General features: G+C 49.7%; 3 protein-coding genes across 4 annotated transcripts; 2 read left to right on the top strand and 1 right to left on the bottom strand.

Annotated features, from left to right (window-relative positions):
- Window positions 1-3253, top strand: LOC8062753 (thermospermine synthase ACAULIS5). 2 transcript variants are annotated; one of them, XM_021452156.1, is made up of 11 exons: window positions 1-321; window positions 433-499; window positions 597-691; window positions 995-1097; window positions 1183-1271; window positions 1428-1584; window positions 1695-1770; window positions 1887-1945; window positions 2036-2175; window positions 2282-2397; window positions 2980-3253. In XM_021452156.1, the coding sequence occupies exons 1-10, from the start codon at window positions 137-139 to the stop codon at window positions 2367-2369; spliced, it is 1059 nt and encodes a 352-aa protein (XP_021307831.1). In that variant the 5' UTR covers window positions 1-136; the 3' UTR covers window positions 2370-2397; window positions 2980-3253. The 2 variants fall into 2 exon arrangements, 1 of the variants encoding a protein (XP_021307831.1); XR_002449605.1 differs by lacking the exon at window positions 2980-3253 and having other exon boundaries at window positions 16-321; window positions 2028-2175.
- Window positions 2804-6014, bottom strand: LOC8081008 (serine/threonine-protein kinase HT1). The gene is made up of 5 exons (XM_002462416.2): window positions 4623-6014; window positions 4183-4497; window positions 3566-4094; window positions 3340-3482; window positions 2804-3123 (listed from the first exon to the last, which is right to left on the bottom strand). The coding sequence occupies exons 1-5, from the start codon at window positions 4734-4736 to the stop codon at window positions 2926-2928; spliced, it is 1299 nt and encodes a 432-aa protein (XP_002462461.2). The 5' UTR covers window positions 4737-6014; the 3' UTR covers window positions 2804-2925.
- On the top strand, window positions 10489-12034 carry LOC8062754 (protein BIG GRAIN 1). The gene has a single exon (XM_002460241.2). The coding sequence runs from the start codon at window positions 10732-10734 to the stop codon at window positions 11833-11835; it is 1104 nt and encodes a 367-aa protein (XP_002460286.1). The 5' UTR covers window positions 10489-10731; the 3' UTR covers window positions 11836-12034.

Raw genomic sequence — 17723 nt, forward strand, 5'->3', positions numbered from 1 at the left:
AACGATTGTAAACTGAATACTTCTCATAGTTCATAATCCTGCCATCGCGGTTCATCGGTGCCCCTAAATTCTTCTTGTTCTTCTAGATTTCCTTCAAAATCCCCTGTATCGCATCCTGTCACGACAAAGAGGCGTCATGTTAGGCGCCGTGCCGGCCGAGGCTCTGCCTCTGCCCCGCGACGCAAGCAGCAAGGGCTACGGCGCCAAGCACCTGCAGCCGCCGCTGCCGCCGCCGAAGCAGCAGCCTGATGTCGAGGCCGAGAGCGGGTGGTTCGAGGAGGAGATCGACGACGACTTCAAGCTGTGCTACGCTCTTAACAGGTGACAGTTTCGCACGCACGCAAACGTGATTTCCATTCTTTTCTGCCTTGAATGGAGAGGATCGGAGGCAAACAATGACCGAGTTGCTAGCTGTTGATTTTGCTGCCGCAGCGTGCTGCACCGAGGGGCGAGCAAGTACCAGGAGATCGTGCTCATCGACACGAAGCATTTTGGCAAGGTATGTTGCAGTTCAATTATTCGATCGATCTCACGTCCTTGTGCCGTTTCCTTCTCTGTTTCTTGCAGTATGTGAGCGCTGTCTGACAACATTTCAGGCTTTGATAATCGACGGGAAGATGCAGAGCACGGAGATGGACGAGTTCATCTACCACGAGTCCTTGATACACCCACCTATGCTCTTCCATCCAAAGTAAGCATGCAGTACCACCACTACCACTCCTTCACTCAGATAAGTAGTTATTCTTTTAAGAGATTGTCAGTCAGGTAATTCTTGCTTGGTCTTCTGTATTTCTCACCACTCGAAAGTTCAAATCAAGCACCAAATTTCTGCACTAGTAGCAATTCTTGGCCGTGCACCTTTTAACTTCGGAAAGCGATTTCAATTTGCTGGAGTAGTCACTCTTGTATTCGATTGGATCGACCAGCATTTCGCACAAATTAAATTAACAACTGATCAACATCTTGCGCTGATCCTTTGCCGCTGTCTCTTCAGCCCGAAGACAGTCTTCATCATGGGAGGCGGCGAGGGCTCTGCGGCAAGGGAGGTACTGAGGCACAACACCGTTCAAAGGGTGGTCATGTGCGACATAGATCAGGTACACGTACAAACTCACAACCGAATCACAGGTCACGCCGACATGTTTTTAGAATTACCTCATGGTGTGGCGAATGCATGATCAGGAGGTAGTGGACTTCTGCCGAACGTACCTGACGGTGAACCGCCAAGCGTTCAGCAGCGAAAAGCTCTGCCTCATCATCAATGACGCCAGGTGTGTATGTATCTCATTTTTCATTTGCAGTTTGCTAATTGCTTACCTCAAAGAAAAATATGTTAGAACATGCAGTTTTGTTCCTAAAGATAATACTGGATAGGTATCACAATAGTTTGTATTAAGCCTAGCATAAAACCTGTACTATGCTTGCAGGGCTGAGCTGGAAAAGAGCAAGGACAGGTTTGACGTGATAGTAGGAGACCTGGCAGATCCAGTGGAAGGAGGCCCCTGCTATCAGCTGTACACCAAATCGTTCTATGAGCTTATCGTAAAGCCCAAGCTTAATGACCTCGGAATCTTCGTCACCCAGGTTAGTATAATCGATACTTCCCTACTTCAGAAATGACAACAGTTTCAAGTTTCAACATGTCAATCTGATGGAAATTTGCTGATCATTTGCACGATCCCAATTCCAAATAGGCTGGACCTGCTGGTGTTCTCACTCACAAACAAGTCTTCTCATCGATTTACAACACCCTTAGGCATGTCTTCAAATGTGAGTGTTGTTGGTTTTTAGATAAAGGAGTGACTTCAATTGTCTGCCTTATTTCTTCAACCGTATGTCATCTTTTTATAAGCCTGCAACCGTTTGCCGATTGCTTTGTGCTGCAGATGTTCAAGCTTACACTGCGCATGTTCCATCCTTCGCAGACACCTGGGGCTGGGTCATGGTAATCTCGCACTGCCATGAACTTACTCACATGCTGTTTCGTTCGACATTCCAGTTTCCTGCAGTGTGGCTCATCATGATAGCATTTCAGGCCTCGGACCATCCATTCGATCTCACTGCTCGGCAGATCAACGAGAGAATCAGTGACAGGATCGAGGGCGGAGAGCTCGCCTACCTGAGCGGGGAGTTCTTCATTTCCTCCACCACATTGAACAAGAGCGTTCATCAGTCGTAAGTAGCGTACCTATGTTCAGTTAATCAGGCACCGAATTGGCTATTACACCTGTGTGCACTGTCAATGTGTAATGTGCTTCCCTGATTTGCATTGTTGGTACAGGCTGCTGAACGAGACCCATGTATACACAGAGGATGATGCCAGGTTCATCTACGGGCATGGAAGGGCATGTCACGCTGTCAGTTCATAGGTAGTAATACCTCCTAGTTGTAAGCCAGGTACTCTAATACTCCATCCCCGCCACCCCCTCCCCCCCCCAAAAAATGATGTTTTAGTTTTGTTCTAAGCTAAACTACCTAAAATTTGACCGAATTTATACACTAGAGTACTAATGTTTATGTTACCAAATAAGAATCATTAGATTTGTGTTTCTCACGACATATTTCTATAGTATACCTATTTGAAATCATAAATGTTAACAAATTTGTTTTATATATTTGATCAAATTAAAATCAATTTCATTTAGGACAAAATAAAATATTGTCTTTTTGACAGAGGGAATCAATCCATTGTAGATGGGATGATGCATCATGGGACTATTTCTCAAATTTAGTAGAATGACTTTATTCCTTATACTAGCACTATTTGTTAATATATGAGGTATGAGACAGTTATAGATCAACACATTCCCATTCAACAAACCAGACAAAAAACTAAAGAGTGAGATGATGATACATTACATCATTCGACAAACCAAACACCTCTTTCCAAAAAAAAATCACTACAAGATAAGTCTATGCATAATTCTAATTTTGGTTATATTCTCTGTATTGCACGATTTGCTGTTTGATTTCTCGAAGTGCCAAAGTTATAGTGGCAAATGACGGCCTGCTTGAAGGCTCTGCATCCCACGTTCGGCAGATGAGATCAGTCAGGGCAGTAGGATATGCATCACGTTCTGGGAGTTTTGGCCTCAATGTTCCATTTGCAACGTTCAGCGCAATCTGTGAAACAACATTACAAAGTTATTAGCATGTCAGCTACTACTTACTTATGAACAAAGTATCAGCCCAGGGATAGCACAATTTTTCAATCGAGAAAGTTGAGAATGCAGCTAGGCTCTGCCAAGTAAAATCCAAGCATCCTGTCACGAATGCTGAACAATCTGTCTCCATGTTCTACAAGAGTACAAATGATCTGTAGGTAGGATGTGAATTCACCTTGCTAGGTCCATAACTTGTTTCGATGTACGGATGCTCTGCAGTTATCAGCTCATTCAGCATGATGCCGAAGCTGTAGACGTCGCATTTCTCAGTGTACGGTTCACACCGAATCACTTCCGGAGCCATGTAGACATAGGTCCCTAACAAAAATGTTGAAAATTGTTGGGAAAAAAAATCATCACTAAGAGTTCGGGCTGCATGTTCGTGCACTGTGATCTCGTACCCGTCTCGCCGGTGAGCGCCTCCTTCCCGTCCGGCAAGAACCTGGCGTGGCCAAAGTCCGTGACCCGCGCGCGCAGTTCAGCGTCCAGGAGCACGTTGCTGGGCTTGAGGTCGCGGTGCACGACCCTGGGCGTCTGCGCGTGGAGGTGCCGCATGGCCAGCGCGATCTCCAGCGCCCTGCTCACCCTGTCCACCAGCGGCGGCGGCGGCGGAGGCGGCGACTCCCGCGGCCGCGGGCGGCGCTCCCGTCCCCCGTGCAGCCACTCCCCCAGCGTGGCCCCGCTCAGCAGCTCGGTCACCAGGAAGCAGCAGTCGGGCGGGCGCAGGCACGCGCCCAGCAGGCGCACCACGTGCGGGTGCCGCTGCCGCGACAGCACGTCGGCCTCCTGCGCGAAGAAGGCCTCGCCGCCGCTGGCGTTGGAGCGGAAGAACTCCGGCCGCACCCACTTCACCGCCACGTCCAGCCCCCGCCACGTCGCCCGGTGGATGTCCGCCGTCGTGCCCCGGCCGATCACCTCGTGCAGCTCGATCTGTTCCATTCATGGCCGGAGCACGCACTGGTCACGACTCACGATAACTGCCGGCGCACGAACTGGTTGGGTATTGATCATTAATTACCTCGTCCGGCACGACGGACCAGCCGTGCTGCACCGCTAGGTCGCGGGTGGCGGCCAGGTACGGATCGTCGCAGGGCGGCGCCTCCGCTGGGTCGTCGTCTTCGTCCGCGTCGACCGTCGTCGCGGGCTCGGCTTCAGCGTCGCCGTGCGGCGACTGCTGCGGCGGCGCGCCGCCGTCGGATATGAGGTGCAGGAAGCCGTGCTCCTGGGCGACCTCGAGGCAGAACCTGAGGTACTCCTGCGTGCTCTCCAGCCGGGCCTTGTACGTCTCCTTGAGATCCCTCTGCCTCTCGAGCTCCTCCATCAGCTTCGCGACCTGCTTGGCAATGGCAACGCATCACAGCGCAACTTGTGTTGTGTGTGGTTCTAAAGCAGAGCACGAAACGAACTGCGAAAAATTCCACCAGGTCCTGACTGATGCCGGATGCGTGCGTGCCGTACCTGCTCGCTGGAACGGTGGTTCTGTGAGGGAGACGTGGAGAAGAACCCGGAGAAGAGGCGGCCACGGAGGCCGCGGTGCTGATGATCTTCCCCGCTCATCGGTGCCGCTGGCATGAGCGATCGGAGCTCAGAGTTGAGTGTTCCCTGCACAGGCTTAAGAAACAGATAAGGGTCGATCGAGTTGGCGTCAATGGCATATGCCAATTCTTTAGTGAAGCTCTTTCTGCAGGAACAAAGCAATGCAATTCGCGTAGCGTAGCGTAGCACGTCGCGGCGGCCAGCCCACCAAACGGACAAGAGCCGCGGCGATTCCAACAATGCGGTTTGGTTGACATATTTGGCAGGTTTCAGGCAACTGCGTCGTCTGCGTGTTCTTTCATAGTGCCGGCTTGTAAACTTTGGGTTGCTTCCCTTGTTGTGGCAATCCTTGGATTATTATTTAAATATGTAATTGAACAATTCTACTTCTTAATGAAATACATACCTCGTTGTATGATTGAGAAAAAAAATGGATCTAAAGATATTGCGAACACAAGGTCGAGAAGTACCCTTATGGTACGTTTTGTGATGAGTGATTGTCAACGTGATCCACGAATATGTTGAGTTGGTGACTAACATTACCATGGCGAAAGCTATGTGTACGACATGTCTCTTGGCTTGTGGTGTTCAGCTGTAGAGCTCGGAGGCGGTGGTCGACGGCGAGGTGAAGGTCAAGTAGAGACGTGCCGATGGACCTAGAGCGGTGAAGGACGGACGTGAGGCTTGGACTGACAGACCAGGAGGCTGGGTGACCAACCGCAGTGGCTGACATCTGGAACATCGACAAGTGCAAGTGTACATGGGAGTGACCGTGTTGACCAAGTCAAGACGGCGGACGCGAGTCGAGCGAGGCTCAGGAGGACTTGGCGGACCGGCCAGTCGAGGACGACGGTGATACGTGTCGAGTGGCGGGAAAGCGTATGGAGTACGCTACTCGCGGTGGGTTTCGCGGGTTTGGGCCTCAAAACCTGGGCGGAGGTCCCGATGCGGACGGACGACACGTGGCAGCATCGGAGATCGTTTCGGAGCGAGGCTACCGGTGAGGAGGCGCGGTGGCCGTCGGATCAAGAGAGAAAGAGTTGGACTAGAATGTCTCTATGGCTAGCTAGTTTGCTCTTAAATATCTAGGGGCAAATGGGGAATGAAAAATAGCCTCTAAATAAGAGGGGGCTGCCCCAAGCCAACTATCTCTCCTATTTTCGTTTTTCCTTTTCACCTGAGTCTTCCCCTCTTTCAGGTTTTTTTAGAGAGAGATCCGTAGCAAGAAATTTGTGGCTGTGACTTGTGATTGAGGCCCTAACCTCACTGTGTCCTCCGGGCTTTGAAACAATGGTGTCATGAATCAGTTTGTTTTGCGTTTTACTTTTCTGTTCTTTTTCGTTCTTCCTTAAATCTTGCAGCCCTGGAGTTTGGATTGATTTCAGATAATGATCTTTTGGGGATTGGTTCGCTGGTAGTTGAATTGCACCTGTGCAAATTTTGAGCCGAAGAGCTTTTGAATCGAGAGAGATCCACTCATTCTTTTGGTACTACCCTTTTCATGTCTGGGCTCTCGGTTCTTCTCTGTTCTTGACACTCGGCCGTTGGGCACTTCTGGATGGTGTTGTTTGGTCACCAATGGGTTTCGGATGGAGGTCAGCTTGGCTCCTAGCGCTCCGCAGAGCAGCCCCTGCGAATGCTACTAGCACCGCAACAACTGGTGCAGGCGAGTCCATTGGCTTTCTTGTTTTTGCTCAGTTTTTCATCAGTTGTCTGTTCGTCGAGTACAGGTTGATACAACAGCAGTGCTACCTGCATCGTGTGCTCAAGGTGCCGCGCGTGCTCACTAAGCAGCACTTGCTCTGGTTCTTGCCTGTTGACTTTGAATCCCAAGAACCCTGTTCAATCTTTCAGCTTTCTGTGTGAGCAGGTCGACGGTTTCTGAAATTTTTTGAGGCAAGCAGGGTGTTTGTTCGTAGTGAGTTAAGTTGTTTTCTTGCTTGCTTTCCTAGTTTTGCAGGTCTGGCATCCAGCAAACAAAGCACAGCAACGTGCTCACCCTGGTTGGGCTACTCATCGAGCTAGCACAGAGCAAGCAAGGTCATTAGTTCAATTCTGGTGTTCTCCCGTGATGCCTAGTGCTGTGTTTGTCTTTCTGTTCTTTAGTTGGTGATTTGTTTAGAAACTAGCACTTGATCTCGGTTGAAAATTTCAAGTGTAGTGAGCTGTTCAATATTTGTGCAGTCTGAAATTTCTAGATAGCCCCCCTCTTATTTTTAGCTGATTTTCCATTGGTTTTTTTGGTGGCTCTGATTTTCCGTTCTGCGTATATTTTGGTCGTTTGAGCTCTGATTTGATTTCCGTCAGTTACATTGGTCTTCTATCATTGTGAGGAATTTTATCTAATTGCTCTTGTCACCAATTGACTTGAGTAATTCAGTCTCGGGTACTTATTTGTGTTTGGCGGTGATTTGGGACAGCGGCCAAAAATATTTTGAGAGAAAATTTACGGCTCCCATTCACCCCCCTCTGGTCGCCATTTTCGGTCCTTCAGATATCAAAATATAAGGTATTCTGGGTCGTCAACCCTTTATTTCCTTTGTTTTTTTATCAAAAATAAAATATCTTTTTAAACTTAGCGTCACCGAAAGTAAATAAATGAAAAATAACAGGTGATCTACTCTTTCCATGCTAATTACTCCCTCCGTACTCGATTTGTTGACGTTTTAGACAGGATTACGCTAACCAAGAAAGGATTAAGTAGGGGTTAGTTTTCCTATTTTGCCCCGATTAAATAGCGTTGCGATTGCTTCTTTGACAATAATCTGCCTTAGCTCGAGTGGCGTGAGCTCCGCAGGCCGAGGCTGGAGGTAACTGGTTCGAGTCTTGGGGCCACCCTTTTTCTTTTGCATGGCTTGCGGCGTCCAAGTAACGAGGCATAGAGTGATTAATGGCTAGAGTTGAACAGATGCATGCGAGCCAAGGGCAAATCCGTCCAGGCGAGGCAGCGCGAGCGTCTAACCTCAAGCTTTGCGAAATCGTAGAGGGAGCCCAGAACGTCAACCAAATCGAGTACGAAGGGAGTAGTGAGGAATACGGTGGTCTTTACTAGACATTTCATTTTGTCTGAAAATCGCTTTGATCTCTTATATTCCTTCCATCAAGAAATGATAGTTGTATTTGGCTAGAAGAAATGTCAAAGTTTATAAATTTTGATCAACTTTTTGTGATCGTGCCAAGCATGTACTTCATTAAGCAGAAGAGTTTTGTTACATAGACACGGCTATGGTAATCAAGGTTACCGAGAACCGTTTCTGAACCTCAGCTCGAGTTTGTGAAAATGATTACATGCACTAGTTTGTGCGGCATCAAAGTAAAGGTATCAGGGACTGCAGAGGTCTGTATCCTGCAAGGCACCAGGTCTTGATCTCCTCGTGCCACCATCTGTGCTGCAGTGCAAATTTTAATCAACAATTGGTTATTTTATACAAGTTTAGAGCATGAAACTTATAGCAATAGATTTGTATTCAAAATACCTCTGAGATAATATTATTTTTTAGTAATTAAACTTTTTGAGTGAGATTTTTAATAATTAATTATATATAGGAGAAATCGAGTCAAAATCTATACAAGGGCTAATTTGGAAACTCAATCTCCTTGAGATCCCTGACTTTTTCTAGGTTGGGAAATCTATGGAGGAGAAACGATTTGAATAATTATTTAGTTCTTCGTGAAGGCCTGAAGGGTTTTCTGTTTCTGGGTGTCTCTCTCCTTGCTTTCTGATTAGCTGCAAAGGGATGTTTGTGTTCTGCCACCATGGCTGCAAGACTTTGGTCGACGGTGGGAGTAAAGACCATTGGGCCGAGTTCTTAAGTTGGGCTGGATCACTGGATCGAAAAAATTGTTCTGCAGAAAATCAAGTTCCCTAGTTTTTCTACCTCGAGAACACAAAAGTGCACTGCACGTGTGGCCACCCACTAGCCTACAAGAAGACCAGAACGTGCAGCATGGGATACTCAGTATATATAGTTGACACTGAGTGTTGTTAATTAGATACAACTTGTACCTAAATTAGTTTATAACTAAGTATGCAAGTTCAAATAATTAATTCACTCTTGCAGATTGGCAATTTCCAACGACATCATTGGAGCTAACCATTAAAGTAAGGAACAGGCTAGGCTTCAAAAAAATCCTGTGCAGAGCTAATTGTTAAAGTAAGGCATGAAGGCTCCTAAAAAAGCTATACGATCTTGCTCTTAATACAAGTGCAAATTATAAAAGGAGGGGGAGGGGGGTGGCATGGCTCCTGCCACCACCACCTCTAGCTTCGCCATTGGTAAATGGCCTTGCCTGGACTCCCTCGTTCTCGGAGTGTTTTGACTAGTTAGAGCAGGTACAATAAGCCATGTTAGCTTGGCTAATAGCCAAGACAACTCAGCAAAATCTGATGTGGAAGAGAGAGAAAATAGGAGAGAGAGGGTGATGGTCGACGCATTCGTCGACCAACTCGTCACGAGCTCCAAGGCTGCATGCGAGGTTGCATGCGTGGTCCTGCGTGCCAATGGGAGCACAAATGGAGGGAGGTAGTAGCGGGTCCCACGCTATTAAAAATAGTTTTGGAATATGTAAAGAGCCATAGTTATTGTATATATTGTCTACAAAACTAGTTTACACATGACATAGCTTGGCTATTAGACAAGCTTATTGGCCTTACTCTTACAAGATTGGTCATTCCTTTGTCCATCTTTTATCTTTATCTTTACCACATATAATGTATAAAATAAAACTTCTCTAAGTCACACAAAATAATGTGCACCACAGTCATAAAAAATTCTAAATACACCTAAAATACACTTAACCGAAACTAACTTTTGAAATGGAAAGACAAGATTGAATCTGTGCATCCGTTTCTCTTACTCATATCCAACGAACCAAATTGTTTGGATCAAACCTCATAACTCATCCCTCCTCTTGTCCCGCATCCACCCCACCTCCACAACTCAGTCCACCCCGCTCGTGAGTTGTGACTCTCCCTCTCCCCCAATGTAACGCTCCCTCTACCCAACACTCGACTAGCGTGCTCCTCTCCTCTCCCCCCCACGAACAAACCCTAGGGCAGACAACACGGCGCATGCGGAGCACGCGGCGGGACAGCAGACGCGGAGCACGCACGCACCAACACAACGGATGCGGACCATGTGTCAGCGTCCGCGGCGGACGCGGCTAGTGTTTGGTGGCCACCGCCACATCGGGTGCCACCCTAGGTCACCGTCTTCCTCGGCGAGCGGGCTCGGCCCCCGCGACAGGCGAGCTCCGCAGTCATGAGCAGTTCGTGGCAAGACTAATAATTAGCAGACGGTACCTCTCTTGTGTCACCCGGTCCCGTGCAATTTGTCCGGACGAGACATGAATCAAATGAATGAATGGCAGGCTGAGCTGGTCAGGGGCCGGTCGCCCGCTTCATCGTGTCTCTAATAATGTGGTCCGGCCGGTTGCTTGTACGCTCGCTCATGACAAACTCTGCCCAAGTGTACTACTACACCTTCTTGTCCATGAAAATGACACGCTGTTGTACAACACCAGCAGCACACTGGCGCGCCCATGCCATCTCAGCTGTGCCTGTGCGTCCTCGTCCGCGCGCGCGCGGGGGGTGACCTGACGCCCGGCGGCCCGGGCCAAATGATAGAACGGCGCCCCGGCCACCACCCCACCACGCGTACGTGATGGCCGCGCAAATAATGGCCTGCCGCGCCCGACCCCGCCGGTTGGTGGTGGCGTCGAGGCGAGGCGAGCGCGAGAGTGATCAGCTAGATCAGAAGGACACATGCTGACACGCCAGCGCAGCGGATTCCTTCCACCACCACTCGGCTGCACGTACACCCACTTGTATATAAGCCTTACCGCGCACGTCTCGCCCTCTTCCTGCTTCTTCTTCAACGACGATCCCACCTTCCTCGCCTCTTCCACTCCACATCGATCGAGCTCGATCGCCCAATCGCCTCTCTCTCGGCTCTAGCTATATATCACTTCCGAACGTCCTTCGTCGGCGCTTGCTGCTGGTGGTGCGATCAGCGCAGGATTCTCTGACGACATGGAGCGGCGCGGCCATTGCCACGGCGGCAAGCACCCGCACCCGCACCCGCACCCGCCCTCGCTCCCGCCGCCGCGCCGGGCGCGCGGCGGGGAGCGCACTCGGCAGCCGTCCAGCGGCTCCTTCTCGGCGTCGCTCCTGGACGCCATCTACCGCTCCCTCGACGACGGCGGTGGTACCGACGCCGTCGTCGTTGATGCCGCGCGTGGGAGTGGTGCGGAGGAGAATAAGGCGGCCGCGACGGCGCAGTTCTGGTGGGCGAATAATAAGGAGATGGCGGCCAACAAGCCCAGGCAGTCGTCTTCGTCGAGCGCGGACAGGGACAGGGACAGCAGGCGCCGGCGGGCGGAGACGGGCGTCGCGCGCCCTCGCCACTCGGGGTACGCGTCGTCCACCACGTCGTCGTCCGACTCGTCGGCCGCTAGCTACAGCAGCTTCTCCTGCTCGTCGGCGTCGACCACGGATACTGAGTCGTCCACGTGCCGCCGCCACAGCCCGCCCCTCCCGCCGCGGGTGTCGTCGTCAGAGGAATCCGTCGCCACGGACGCCGAGGAAGGGGCAACCCCGCCGCCGCCGCCACCCAAGAGCAAACCGAAGAAGAAGTCCAGGCCGTGTTTCCCCGTGGCCAGAATCCGACCAAAGGCCTCAGTGCCAGCATCATCATCCGGGCCGCAGCCGCCGTCGCCGGCGACGTTCGCGTGCGCGCTCAAGGCTCTGTTCTCCTCGGCGCGCCTCCAAAGGAAGTCCAAGACTCCGGCAGCCACTCCTCAGCCCAAAACCTCGCATTCGCAGCCGCAGCCGCAGCCGCCGCGCATGTCGGCAACGACGAGCGCTGCGAAAGCGGCTGACGCGGCGGCGGAACCGTCGGAGCCGAGGACGGTGAGGCTCCGCCCGGAAGCCGAGGCGTCGGTGGTGGTGCGGCGAAGGGTGGAGGAGCTGGTGCGGAGCCTCGAGGAGCTGGAGGAGGACGAGGAGGGGAGCGACGCCAGCTCCGACCTCTTCGAGCTGGAGAGCCTTCGCGGCGCCGGCGCGGACGAGCTGCCCGTGTACGGCACCACCAGCCTCGTGGCCAACCGCGCTATCGCCCAGGGGCCAGCTCGTTAATGAGATCCCAAAAGGCGCCTTCAAAACATCGTCAACGTTCTCTGCATTTCTGCATCTGCATGTTAATAATGCTGCAGTATTTTGTTGTGAGAATGAAATGCTGCAGCATGGTTTGTACCCTGTCTATATTTCAATTTTGTCCTTCCCATAAATCTGTATTTTTCATAAAAAATGTAAATAAAGTTCTTAAAAAAATTGTGATTGTCTATTTGCTAGGATGATCTAGTCCATGGATGTAATTCTGTAGACCTCCTAGGACGCTTAGGCAGAAGTGATTGTTTGTATCAAACTTTTCTACCTTAATTATAAAAATGCGTAAGTCTTTTGCATATTCGAGAAAAAAATTATGATTAGCAAGGAATTGATGCTGTATAATGAATTGCAAACCAACGAATTGGACTGTATTGTAGAGTGATCGAACAAGCAATAGTCATTTGTTGTGATACAACATCTCCATCTAAGTCTTCGACTCGGCATGGATGTTTGTATTTAATACTACTTCCTTCCTAGAATGCAATTAATCAAATTATCTAAAATTTAATTAAATTTATAGAAAATAGTATTAATATTTATTATGACATAAAAAAGACACACCACAAATCTTATGATACTTATTTGATATAAAAAATCTTGGTTAAATTCAAAATGGTTTGACTCATTACTATGCTAAAATTGTATTCTGTTTAGTTAAATAGAGTGAGTGTTTTTTTTTGTTCTTTAAGTCTTAGATGATGTGCTTATTAACAATAAGATGTTGGTTATTAATTTTAGGATTTGTCAGCCCAGGTACTCATACCGAAAAGTATTAGAAATTTTGTTTATTATTTTCAGGATTTGTCAGCCCAGATACTCATACCGAAAAGGATTAGAAATTTCGTAGGATTTTAATCCTATAAAAAAAATCCTATATGTCCTACTTTGAAACAAAAGATTAAATACTATAAAATTCCTTTCAATTTCTATGGAACGTATAAAACCATACAAATTTCAGAAAGAAAACTAGTATGAGGTTGGACTCACGGAAACTTCCCTAGACGCAAATGACTGTAACCCTGTCACTTTGGCTTTGGTGGGATGAAAGGAATAAATGGAGAGATGAAGGGAAGAGGAGATCTGTTGCCGAAATTGCTTATGTCACTGCAGCGCTGACTGATAGATACACAGAAGAAGCCTGGGCTATTGTCGGATTCTCGTCAGGCTCAGCGCTGGAAGCGACCACGGCAGAGAGAGCTTAAGATAAACTTGGATGGTGCTTTTGATCCGATCACAGGCTCAGGTGGATGGGGGTTTATAATTCGAGATGACAGAGGGATGATGATCTTAGCAGGTGCAGGAGAGAAGCCACACTGCTCGATGCATTCCATGCTGAACTCCTCGGATGCCTGGCAAGACTCAAAGCTGCAGCACAGTTGGGCTTGCACAAGATAGTGATGGAGGTTGATGCTTCCTTGATTAAAGCTGCTTTCAGCGATGGGCGGTGTCGTCACCGAGCTGAGATTGCTTTTGTTGTCTGAATTTGTAGATGCCAAGGTTGAAGTCTGTCCTAGTGATGATTTTGTCACTCGGGAGTCTGTACCTCATTTCGTTGAGGGTTTGGTGACCAGCGATTTTGCTGAGTCCAATGAGTAATGGAAATCCCAATTAAAAAAAAAGGATTTCTGCATTTTCCTATGTTGCATCCAAATACCACAATAGAAAGTTCTGTGCATTTTGAATTCAGATTGTAAGCTCCATGCAACTTCAATCATATGTTTTTTATCAGTCCTATGTTTCAAAATTAAATCCTATGTTCCAAAGAGACCGTAGAATGTACATAATTGCATTTGTAGGAACGAGCGTGAGTGTATTTGTGCCTAACGAGAAAAAGCACAGTCATCTAGTATACCATGAAAAAGTCCACAACGTGATGCAGCGCAACTAGATTTTGCCTAGGAAACCTCTGTTTCCCGTCTTGTGGATATGCAACCATATGAAATACGGAGTATATAAATATATATATAAGTGCACAGCCTGTGCTATTTCAGGAGTTGGCAGCTCTCCATCAACTGAAGTTGTTAATATTTTTCGCTCCGCGGAGCAGCACGTTGGTCCAACATTGTCCTTGGTTTACCTAATAAACAAAAATAGCATTGTCCTAGGCTAATCCTTAGGCAACATATACGTTCACCAAACGAACATAACACTACAGCGATATCATTAATCATTAGCATACACGGTTACGCTTTTTAAAAAAAACATAAGTTATGCTTCATGTCTTGATGCTCTTTACCTAAACCAGCTAATTGGTTAAGACATCGAACAAGTTCTGGCTCCACCGACCAAAATTCCTTGACGTCGTCATCTTCTTGCATTCTTTTCATGAGCTTTTGATTAGCATATGTGGTGCCTAGCCTACATCTTTGGATGGGTCTGTGTAACTTCTATCTGAAGCATTTGTTTGTTTTCTTTGCACTCTGGACGTATACACAGAACGTTCGAACCTTGCTAATCATGACTCTGCATGGACCATATCTGCAGAGGGCCGGCCGGGGCCTCTGCATGAACGAACTAGCTCTTGACAGCCGGACAGGGCATGCGTTGTCTGCAAGCGATTTGTTCCATCATACGCTATGGCCTATGGCCCCCTCGTGCTGGAGCATCAAGATCAAGCACAAGCAGGCCCTGGTTTCATTTGTACTTGTAATGTATTTATAAATACTTTGTCAGTAGTCCAGTGATAATACTGATACGACGTATGTGTATACAGCATGAGCGATCAGCGTGTACTGCATATAATATTTCCAGCTCAGTTTCGAGGAAGATGACGAGGAGCAAGTAGCTGGTGGAGCAATGTGATCTTAAACAATCAGTAGATGCTGTTGTGGATAGCCTCATCAGAGATGGAATCTTCGGTCTGCACAGTACGGCATGCCACGAAAATGTACGACACTGCGAGACTGAAGATGCCATTGCCGCCATGGCCTGCCCCCAAGATCGGTGCCTCCAGTCGATCTGATTTAGCACGAACACGAGCACCGGCATGGGCGGAGCAGTTCGTGTCCGCTCGTAGGCACACAAGTCTTAGCAGCCCAGCTGTGGCGCCGAACAATTATACAACAGACCTTTTGAAAAAGTTCAAGACGATCGAGTGCGAAGATTCAGTGTTTTAACTTGCAGGACATACAACAAAAGGGCATTGCATGATTTGCAGGGCTGTCCAGTTAGCTATATGGTACACCTTCTAATTCGCTTTTGGGGTTTCGAGGTCGCTCATGTCTAGCTCGATGTGGCGCCGCTGCATGGGAGGATCCAATGCAATGCAAGTACAGAGCACACGCCACACAATCAGGAGCGGCGAAAGGGACGGCTGATCTGTATGCCGGAGCACGATCTGGACAGGATGGCCGCCGAGCGCTGCGAGAGGGACGGCACCGGAGCGGCAGCTAGCGCTGGTTACGCTCGCATTGCACCTACCTGAGCCACGCTTCGTTTCTGCGAGCCTCTCGCACGATCGTGTCGGGAAGAAGACAACGTATGTACGTGCCAGGTCAGGATCGGATCGAGAGCTTCATTCTTCGTTCCCCAAAAACGCCGCCCCTGGCGGCTGGCGGTGTGCAGTGCACCGGTGGGAATGTCGTGTTCCGGTGTTCATCGGTTCAGATGCATGCAATGCATCCCGGCGTGGTCTAGAAAAAAAAAAACACGATGCATGCAATGCATGGTTCGTTTCCCCGAACGATCTCCTTCCTCATCGTGGCGTGTCGTGAATAGCTCGCGCACCACCGATTTGGGACGGAAGCAAAGTTTGGATGATCTGATCTCTCAGTCTCTCTCAGGTACGGTTGAAATGGCAAAAATGTTTGGAGCAGCTGCCTGCGCGACGAGACGACACGCCGTGAAACTCAGAGTGGCGGGATCCGGCATTCTCGCTGGTGATCGAACTGGACAACTGAGGAAGCAGCTGGCCACCGGTCGACGCGCGGAACGGCAGGCAGACAGCAGCGCGGCAGGAACGTTATTGTGACGCGGACTGTGCGGTCAGTGCGTGCTCTCGACCGGTGAAGGGGCCGGGCAAGCAAGCCCAATGCATGCCCGCGACACGCATCGATTGACCGGTCGGTCCGTCGGTCGATCACTCGCTCGGTGGTTGCGCTCGGGCCTGGCGGAGCTCGGAGCGACGCGGACGTCGCAGCCAAGCAGAGGGAGGCAGGCAGCAACGCCCCTGCCGGCGAGTGGTGTGCATTTCTCCGCGGGCGAGTGATGCAGCCAGTTCGTTCGCTCGCTACGTCGCGGGCGCACGGACCGGACCCCCGGAACCCGTACGCGGAGTGGGCGCGCTGCGCGCACTGTTGCTGCAGGTGCTCGGCACACGGGACACACGGCGGCGCGTGCGGCAGCCGCTTGGTTGAATGCGCCCGCCCGGCGGTGCGATCGGGCCGGGGTCGGGGGTGTCCTGGTGGGTCGCGTGCCGCTTTCACCGTTTCACGAGCACATGCGGGCGCCGGTCGTCCGCGCCGCGGGAGGGTGTGTGGGGGAACGTGGTCGCCACGAGCCGCGACGCTTCGGCAGTTAAGCAGTTTGGCCTCTCTCGGAAACTACGTATGTCCGGTAGTCGTCGTAGCTACGGGACCCGCTACCGATGCCATTGTCCGGCGCTCTGTACGACTGTAGCCCGGTCCACGGTGCCAACTACCGCTGAGGCCTGCAAGGCCGGGAGCAGAGAGGGAAAAGAGGGCCCAAACAACATGAGAAGCAATGAAGCATGGTCGATTGTGCAGGAGAATCAATTTTGAGACAGACCACAGGAAGCGATAAAGATAAGGACGACGCTAACGCGCGAGCCATCAGGTGCGACCACTCTTGGCGCTTGTGCGTCTTCTTCCTCCCCCGTCGCCCAGCAGCAGCTGTGCCACCCTCCTTTAACCCTAGGGTGCCGGCAAGCTAGGTTGTCCTTGTTCTCGTCTCGGCCCCACCATCGGTGGCCGGTGGCGAGGCGCCTCGCCATGCAACCCTCAACTCGGCCCTGTCCACCCTAATCCTAGGGCAGGGCCTGCTGGTGGCCCCACCTAGCCGTGCCCTCGCCGCCTCACTTGTGGCCCTTCAACCCACCACCAGCGTCATGTCATGGACGCCTCCCCCCTTCCCCCCAACCCCCCTTCTAAGGTTACTAGAGATGGAAACCCTAACCTCGTTGTTGCCAGAACCCTAGCCATCGCCGACTTCTTCTTCGTCTCCGGCGCGAGCATGGGAGGGAGAGGGAGACGTGCGGAGAGGGTTGGGGGGGGGGGGGGGTCAAACCGTGTCACATATTTGATTTTGCGTAAAGACAAATCGTCCTCAGTTAGCTTTGACATACTTCGTAGATAGTACTTCCTTTATCCCAAACAAATGCTATCGCTATTGATCAAACTTTCTTAAATTTAATTAAATTTATAAAAAAAATATTAGTAACTTTTTATATCTATAAATAAGTTTATTATAAAAACATATTCAAATCTATCTATTGATAAACTATGTACTATAAATATTAATATTTTATATATACATTCGATCAAAGCTAGAATGTTTGATTTTTCGAGAATTGAGAATGCCATTTTTATAGGTGGAAAGAATATATCAACAAGGGACATGCTATGGCCTCGTCTACGCCAATGGCTTACTGCTACCTGTGTAGTGGAGTTGTTATGGGTTTGTTTGGTTGATGTTTTTGACTTAGCCTGGCTAGCCAACTAAGCCAAGGTACCCCAAGTCTGGCTCTCCCAACGCAAGAGGTAGCTGTTTGGTTTACTTATCTTAGCTAAGTCTGGATTACTTTGATCATGTTTGGTTGTCTAGTACTCTGATCAGCTTGAATACAGTCACCTCTTCCTTGTTCCGGTAGCTTTACCTCTTTGAGGCATTACATCGAA

The sequence above is a fragment of the Sorghum bicolor genome, chromosome 2 (genome assembly GCF_000003195.3).
Source record: "Sorghum bicolor cultivar BTx623 chromosome 2, Sorghum_bicolor_NCBIv3, whole genome shotgun sequence".
Lineage (NCBI taxonomy): Eukaryota > Viridiplantae > Streptophyta > Magnoliopsida > Poales > Poaceae > Sorghum > Sorghum bicolor.

Bases quoted from the DNA above. Each gene is read 5' to 3' on its own strand.
- LOC8062753 (XM_021452156.1), top strand. From the start codon at position 137: ATGTTAGGCGCCGTGCCGGCCGAGGCTCTGCCTCTGCCCCGCGACGCA. The intron at 322-432 runs GTGACAGTTTCG...TTGCTGCCGCAG, and splicing joins CTGTGCTACGCTCTTAACAG to CGTGCTGCACCGAGGGGCGA. The intron at 1,585-1,694 runs GTTAGTATAATC...AATTCCAAATAG, and splicing joins TCGGAATCTTCGTCACCCAG to GCTGGACCTGCTGGTGTTCT.
- LOC8081008 (XM_002462416.2), bottom strand. From the start codon at position 4,736: ATGCCAGCGGCACCGATGAGCGGGGAAGATCATCAGCACCGCGGCCTC. The intron at 4,498-4,622 runs GTACGGCACGCA...ATTGCCAAGCAG, and splicing joins ACCACCGTTCCAGCGAGCAG to GTCGCGAAGCTGATGGAGGA. The intron at 3,483-3,565 runs GTACGAGATCAC...CATTTTTGTTAG, and splicing joins GGCGCTCACCGGCGAGACGG to GGACCTATGTCTACATGGCT.
- LOC8062754 (XM_002460241.2), top strand. From the start codon at position 10,732: ATGGAGCGGCGCGGCCATTGCCACGGCGGCAAGCACCCGCACCCGCAC.